The sequence below is a fragment of the Mus musculus genome, chromosome 7, assembly GCF_000001635.26.
Source record: "Mus musculus strain C57BL/6J chromosome 7, GRCm38.p6 C57BL/6J".
In the NCBI taxonomy this organism is placed as follows: domain Eukaryota; kingdom Metazoa; phylum Chordata; class Mammalia; order Rodentia; family Muridae; genus Mus; species Mus musculus.
The window spans coordinates 28,863,033-28,870,544 of record NC_000073.6 but is presented as its reverse complement, the minus strand read 5'-3'; the positions used below and the strand labels follow the sequence as shown (position 1 = coordinate 28,870,544).

Sequence of the window (7,512 nt, the reverse complement as noted above, 5' to 3'; positions counted from 1 at the left end):
TACAGGTAGAACACTCACGCGTATAAAATAAAAATAATAAATCTATTTTAGAAAAAAAACAAAAAACACCAACCTGAAAGGGGCGTGGTGGTGGTGGTGGTGGTGGTGGTGGTGGTGCACATCTTTAATCCTCAGGAGGCAGAGGCAGGAGGAGCTCTGTGAGTTCAAGGCCAGTGTGGTATACAGAACAAGTTCTAGGGTAGCAAGAGCCACATATAGAAACCCTGTTTTGGGAAAAACAACAACAAAAACAAACAAAACCCCCCAAACTGAAAGGGCTAACCATAGGACTGGGGAGTGTGGCTCAGTGGGCAGAGTCCCAGCATCCACTTAGTGACTTGAAGTTGTCTATAACTTCAGTTCCAGGAAATCTGATGATCTCTCTGATCTCTGAGGGTTCCGGGCATGGGTGTGATACCCAGACACAGGTGCAGGAATACTCATTCACATTAAATAACTAAAAAAAAAAAAAAAAGTTGTTCTTTTTTTTTTTTTTTTTTTTTTTTTTTCAAGACAAGGTTTCCCTGTGTAGCCCTAGCTGTCCTGGAACTCACTTTGTAGACCAGGCTGTCCTCGAACTCAGAAATCCGCCTGCCTCTGCCTCCCAAGTGCTGGGATTAAAGGCGAGTGCCACCACGCCCAGCAAAAAAAAGATTTTAAATACTATTTGTTTTCTTCTAAGAACACTCATAACTGGGGACTAATACACAGTAGGGACTCAGGGATGTCACTATGACTGGTGTGATTCCTGGAGCTAAAAGCAGCTCGGAGACCACACTGCCACTTACCTGGAGGCCTGGGGGAAGTTAGCTAATGTGAATACATCTCAAAGTCTGCAGAGGGAAGACCCCCTCTGTGAAAACTTGGAGCACAGCGTGTGTTTTGAAAATTTCCCCCTTTTTTCTATTTCCTTTTTTCTTTCTTTCTTTTTTTTAAAAGATTTATTTATTTATTATATGTAAGTACACTGTAGCTGTCTTCAGACACTCCACAAGAGGGCATCAGATCTCATTATGGATGGTTGTGAGCCACCATGTGGCTGCTGAGATTTGAACTCAGGACCTTCAGAAGAGCAGTCGGTGCTCTTAACCGCTGAGTCATCTCTCCAGCCCCCTCCTTTTTTTCTTTTTAATAGCATCCCATTACATAGCCTAGAACTCACAAGGATCCACCTACCTCTGCCTCCCAATTGCTGGGATTGAAAGCATGGACCACCATGCCCTGCCCATTTTTGTTTTTTAACACATGCATGTGTGTAGATGTTTGCATATACATTCATGTGCCAGAGGCCAGAAAAAGGAGATGGATCCCTGGGGCCGATGTTTTGAGCTCATATTATTGACATGGGTACTGAAAAATGAACGTAGGTCTTCTGCAAGAGCAGGTATGTACTCTCAGGCACTGAGCCATCTCTCCAGCTCCTGAGAGTGTTTAGAAACATCAGTGGTTTACTGCTATCTACTGCAGCAAGGTGCACAGACCCCATTCCCCACTGTGCCAAGACCGCTGCTTAGTTAGCATTCTATTTTGAATATTTCTCAAAGGGACATCGTTTTTTGTTTGATTTGATTACTCATTTAGTTTTCTATTTTGATTTATTTCTGCCTATCGAGGCAAGGTTTCTCTGAGTAGCCCTGGCTATCCTGAAACTCGATCTGTAGACGAGGCTGGCTTTGAACTCAGAGATCTGAGTTCAGAATATATATTCTGGGCCAGACAGACGCTACAGTGAGTCCTGCCTCCAAAACAATAAATAAGTAATAATTCACTCATTTAATAATTCACTCATTAAGGGACATGGAAGATGGTTAGTATTTAAGGTGCCTGCGTGATGAAGATGATCAAAATACCGTCTTCTGGAACCTACATAAAAGCCGGGTGCGTTTGGCAGGGCTCCTATAGAAGGCAGATGATCATAGGCTCCTCAGAGCAAGCTGACTAGCCACCCTCCCAGCAGGAAAGAACAAGGAGCTGGAAGACTATCTGAGACTTATTCATTAATAAGCTGAAAAGTGGTAAAGGAATTTTTTTTTCTTTTCTGAGAAAGCACCGGCCATCCTGGAACTCACTCACTCTGTAGACCAGGCTGGCGTCTGCCTGCATCAGCCTCTCAGGTGCTGAGATTAAAGGCGTGTGCCACAAAAACACACCATACACAATAACAAACAAAATAAATTAAATTTACTTTAAAAAGAAAAAGAGGGCTGGAGAGATGGCTCAGCAGTTAAGTGCACTGACTGCTCTTTTTGAAGATCCTGAGTTCAAATCCCAGCAACGACATGGTGGCTCACAACCATCCGTAATGAGATTTGACGCCCTCTTCTGGTGTGTCTAAACATAGCTACAATGTACTTAGATATAATCTTTTTTTTTTTTTTTTTTTTTTTTTTTTTTTTTTTTTTTTTTTTTTTTTTTTGGTTTTTTCGAGACAGGGTTTCTCTGTATAGCTCTGGCTGTCCTGGAACTCACTTTGTAGACCAGGCTGGCCTCGAGCTCAGAAATCCACCTGACTCTGCCTCCCAAGTGCTGGGATTAAAGGCGTGCGCCACCACTGCCTGGCAGATATAATAAATCTTAAAAAAAAAAAAAAAAAAAAAAAAAAAGAATTAACTCGGAACATTGCTTCGGTGTTGCCAGAATTCTTTTCTACCACTAGGGGGCGCCCGTCCATAGCGCGGCTTTTGGGTATTCAGGGTGCGGGCAAGGTGAAGGGTCTCCAGCGGAAGGCCCCAAGGGCAGAAAACCTTGGGTAGAAGAAGAACAGGACCCTGAGGATCTGGCCTCCAGGGTCCCACTGAGGCCTCAGAGATTCTAGGGAGTTTCCTGCGCCCGCGTTGATCCAGGTGATAAGATGGACAGTGGCCACCAGGGGGAACTGTCGTTTGTGCTCTAGGCCTGGGCACAGATCTGTGGCCTGTCCCTCTTGGGCGTGTCTCTGGAAGAAAGTTCTAGAAAGAAGGCCAACGTGGAGCTCCAACCTGCTGCCTAAAGTGGAGGCCACAGGGAGGGCTTCCTGGTCTCCAGCGAGAGCGGTGTTGGCTCCGGGGCCCCGCATCTGGTGCTTCCCTGTCGGAGCCTGAAAATAAACCGTGGCTGTGCCCGGCCACGGAAATCGCTTATTTATGGCAGGGCCAGGGAAGTTGGTCGGGATCGTCAATTCAGGACCGCACGACCTGTGTCCAAGGGGTGCATGACTGCGATGGGGACCTGCTCGCTACGCCCCGCCCAGCTCAGAGTAACATCTGCTGGAGACATTGCGTCTGCCCTGGGGGTGTGCGAGTGGCGACCTGTTTCCAGGCTGGGAGAGGCTCCATCCTGTGGGAGATGCCCATCCCTGCCTGCCCTGGCACCTCCAGGAAGCCCAGGAAGTCGTAAGTTTGGGATGTCCAGATGAGAGAGATAAAATGGAACCCCCCCTTGTCATTTAATTAACTAATTTATCTAACTACTTATTGAGACAATTCTGTATCCCAGGCTGGCCTGGAACTCCGGGCAATTGTTCTGCTTCAGCCTACCAAGTGCTGAGGTAACTAACGGGCGTGAGCCACCAGGCCCAGCATTTCCCCTTTTTCAAAAGGAGGTATTTTGGTGGCCTTTATAAAGATGACATAGTGTAGTATAACAGTACCCCCAAATGTTAGCAAGCCGCCGGAACACAACGGCTTGCTGTGCAAAAGGCACTTGATGCTTTTTGCGTTAGACCTGAGTTCAGTTCTCAGTACCCACGTCGGACACCTCACAACTCCTTGTAACACCACCCTTTTCATTTATGTACACCTACCAGAGACGGACAGACAGACAGACTGACAGACAGAGAGAGACGTGCGCGCGCACACACACACACATTTTTTTGGGGGGGGGGATTGTTTTTTTTTTCGAGACAGGGTTTCCCCGTATAGCCCTGGCTGTCCTGGAACTCACTTTGTAGACCAGGCTGGCCTCGAACTCAGAAATCCGCCTGCCTCTCACACACACACTTATAAAGTAACTGGTGTGATCGTACTCCCTGTAATTTCTGCCAGTACTTGGGAGGCTGAGACAAGGGAGTGGCCACAATTTAACCGACCTGGGTTACACAGCCTGACTTTTTACCCCCACTCCCACCCCATACCTGATCGCTCCCCAAAGGAAACCCTACTGGGCCCCTGCGCAGCAAGTCCTGAACAGCGTCTCAGACACAGGCTCACTTTGCCCCTGGGTTACTATGTTTTTCTCTGAGTCTCAATTTCTTCAGTCACACATAAAGGACACAGGCACAGTCAGAACTACAGCTACACTTTATTCGCCATCCAAAACCCTCCTCTGCGATCCTACACCCCCACCCCTACCCGCCACGCCCTTGGGTCCTTGCTTAGAAGATCTTCACTGAATGCAGCTGCACGTCTCCGCCCACCTCCACCAAGCGCACGCGCGCGGGCGGCATCCGGTGGTGGAAGTGGAGATATTCGTCATCCCCGACCACAGCCTGCAGGGTGAGAGACCAAGTTAAGACTGGATGCGGGTCCCGGTCTGTGGCCCCGGAAGAGGCTAACTACACCCAAGCCTCCCTCTCCCCAGAAGGAAAATGGGTCTGTTGTCCATTGTAATGGGACACAATGTACTGCTAGGACACCCAGTCCCTGAGCACTTGGCTCTTGATCTCTGTTTTGTCGCTCTTAGAAGCAGACCTGGAGAGGGTCTCTGGAGGCCCGTGTCAGGTCTGGGCCTGGGGTTCCAGTACCCCAAGGGCTTTCCCGCCATCCTCGACAGCTCAGTCCCCAGCATTTGGCTCTAGACCTGGGTCTGGAGTGTTCTCCTTCAAAGACCCACCTTGAAGCCTTCCTCTGTGGCGATGAGGAGCACTTCAAAGGGCTGCCCACGCTCGAAGGGGATGCCGGTGCCTCGCTCCTCACGGCCCCATTTGCCTTGTTCTTTGGTGTTGAAGACAACCTCGGAAGTGTCCAGCCTCGGGTTAAAGTGCAAGGCGGCATCTGCTCCTTGCTCCTCACCGCATAGCAGGTTTACATGGAACCTTCGGGGACAGTAAGCCTCAAAGATCAGCAACCACCATGTGCAAGTTATGTGGTTCCACCGGCACACCCACACCCATAGGGAGTCCCTGTGTTTGTAGCCAGGATCCCCCTCATTTCCAGAGCCTGGAGCTGTCCTAGGTTGTGGGATGGCCTGCTGTGCCTGAGTGGGGTTCAGGGAATCGCACTCCAGATAAGCAGAGTTAATAGCAAGGGACCCCACTATTCCAGGTTATCAATATTCCCACAAAGCCCAAGGTCTCAATTTTAGTAGGTCATGGACTTGATGACCGGGTACCCTGGGCATCCAGGGTAGCTTCAAGATCCAAGAGAGATTTTCATTGTCCTGGAAAACTGGACATGGAGATCGTAGGACTAACCAGGGATTCTTATTATTGTTCTAGAAGCCTACATTTTTAGGGAGACTTGGGCACACCCACCCACAAGTCTTGGGGAACATCAGTGAAAATATCCAAATTAAGCTAGCAATAGGGACTCCAAGACTCCACATGGCAAACAAGGTTCCAGGGACACCATATGTGGGCTCTAAGAACCAGGGTTCAACTGAGCCAGGAGATGCCCCACCCACCCTTTCCCCTGGAACCTGGGATATCACCTGCCAGCCTGGTCAGGGACCATGCCTCGAATTCTCATGACAGTGCCCACGCGGACGCCCTGAGGCAGGGAGGTCTTGTGCTGGGTAGCCTGTAAGAATTGGGTGGGGCAAGAATGAGAACCAGGGAGACAAAGAAACAGACTGGTCAGCCCCAGCTAGGAACTCCAGGGACCAGGCAGAAACCAAGAGGGATGCAGATTAACGGAGAGGCAGAGACAGGCACACAGACCTGACAGAGACAATGCAGTTAGAAGAAAGCAAAGCCAGCTGGGAGACAACCTATCAGGACGTGCTGGTGAAACCCAAGAGATAGCAGCCAGCTCTCCTGATACCCGTTTTTTGCTTTGAAGGGGAGGTTTAAGCTAGTCCCAGCTTCCAGACTTGGCCTTGTCCCAAAGCCCCGTTTCCCCAGCTTGGGCCCCAGTATACTTACAGACATGGCGGGCACAGCAATACAGCAACAATGTGGCCAGTCGCTGTGGGAGGGGACCTTAAGTAAAGGCAAGGTAGTGGTTCAGCTCCTCCCTTTCCATCCAACGCCCACAGCTGGCACAGACCCCTGCCCTAAGGCAAAGCTGTCAAGGCCGGGCGAGTCTCCTCCTGCCCTGCCCCCACACACCAGCTCCCTCTCCCCTTTTCCTAGGCTTAGAGATAGGGACAACCTTTAATACCAAGACTGGGGAGGTTTGCCCTGTGCTCTTCTCACCTCCCCTTTCATACCCCTACCGCCCTGTCAGACACTGGACTCCCCTGGAGATCTAGTGGATCCAGAAAGGCTGCGCAAGCATCAGCCTCCACCCTTTCTGAAAGGAGCCTCTTCCCTGGAGCGCAGGCTGCTCTGCTTTGTCCTGGCCACCTCTGCTTCTGCCGTCAAAGACAGGCATAATAACTCAATGGGGTCCCCAGGAAACCCGCTATTCCTTTTTATCCTATGCTGTGCCCCCACCCTACCCCCCAGGTTACCAAGAGTGTGTTGGCACGTTTGAAGTGGTCAGTAATGGAGTGGCCAGTAACGGAGGGTCAAATAATGAAGTTTCACTAACAGTGGCCAGGCTGCTGAGACCTCTGGGTGTCCAGATGTGTGTCTGAACCTTACCAGGATATGTGGAGTATATCGAGCCACTGTACTGACGTACAGGAAACAGTGCTCATGGGAACAATTTGCCCAAAGATCAAGATCAGCGCTCTGCTCTCTCGCTCTCTCTCTCTCTCTCTCTCTCTCTCCCTCTCTCTTCTCAGTGGTTCCTACTTTTCTTCTTCAGGTCTCTATCAGCTCCTCCTTGGAACTGAGCCCACCTTCCCATCCAATGAGAGTGTGATGGAATATGGGTTGGTGGGTGTCCCGGGCTGCCAGTCACCACCCAGATCAAATGAAACACATTGGGGAAACTTCCAATAGCCTGAGTTTTAGTCTCCCTAGACCAGCACTCTAGAGAAATAGAGAAAGTGTGTGTGTGTGTGTGTGTGTGTGTGTATGTGTGTGTGGGTGTGTGTAGGGGTGACTCATAAAGAATGAAAGAGAAATTTCTGGAAGGCAGGCAAAGGGAGGGTGGGAGCGCTGAGCAGTTACCACTCCTAACAGCCCAGCAGCCTTCCTGAAAGATCTTTCCCATCCCTATCCCCACCACCCTACTCCTGCCCCACCCAGCAGGTGGCAGAGCCGGAGGCCAGATGCATGCTGGGAGTGGAAAGTTGCCTTGGAGATTAGGAACTTGCTACCTCTCCTGCTTCTCTGTCCCAGTTTCCCATATTCAGACCCCCCCCCCACGCCCGCAACACACACAACCCTAGAATACACATCAAGGAATCCCGTGAGGTGGCCCAGAGAGGGCACAGAAGATGCCAGAGAAACGTGGGCGCTGCGATGCTGGGGGAGGAGCCCTGGAG

General features: G+C 50.2%; 1 protein-coding gene across 2 annotated transcripts; it reads right to left on the bottom strand.

Moving 5' to 3' along the window:
- Positions 1-4,259: 4,259 nt before the first annotated feature.
- On the bottom strand, positions 4,260-6,749 carry Lgals7 (lectin, galactose binding, soluble 7). 2 transcript variants are annotated; one of them, XM_006539569.3, is made up of 5 exons: positions 6,589-6,749; positions 6,059-6,115; positions 5,626-5,714; positions 4,810-5,011; positions 4,260-4,465 (listed from the first exon to the last, which is right to left on the bottom strand). In XM_006539569.3, the coding sequence occupies exons 2-5, from the start codon at positions 6,062-6,064 to the stop codon at positions 4,352-4,354; spliced, it is 411 nt and encodes a 136-aa protein (XP_006539632.1). In that variant the 5' UTR covers positions 6,065-6,115; positions 6,589-6,749; the 3' UTR covers positions 4,260-4,351. The 2 variants fall into 2 exon arrangements, with proteins under 2 accessions (XP_006539632.1, NP_032522.2); NM_008496.4 differs by lacking the exon at positions 6,589-6,749 and having other exon boundaries at positions 4,261-4,465; positions 6,059-6,159.
- Between the last annotated feature and the right edge of the window lie 763 nt (positions 6,750-7,512).

Coding starts and splice junctions, on each gene's coding strand:
- Lgals7 (XM_006539569.3), bottom strand. Junction 5,012..5,625: donor GTCCCTGACCAGGCTGGCAG/GTGATATCCCAG, acceptor CTGTCCCCGAAG/GTTCCATGTAAACCTGCTAT. Junction 4,466..4,809: donor CCACAGAGGAAGGCTTCAAG/GTGGGTCTTTGA, acceptor CTCACCCTGCAG/GCTGTGGTCGGGGATGACGA.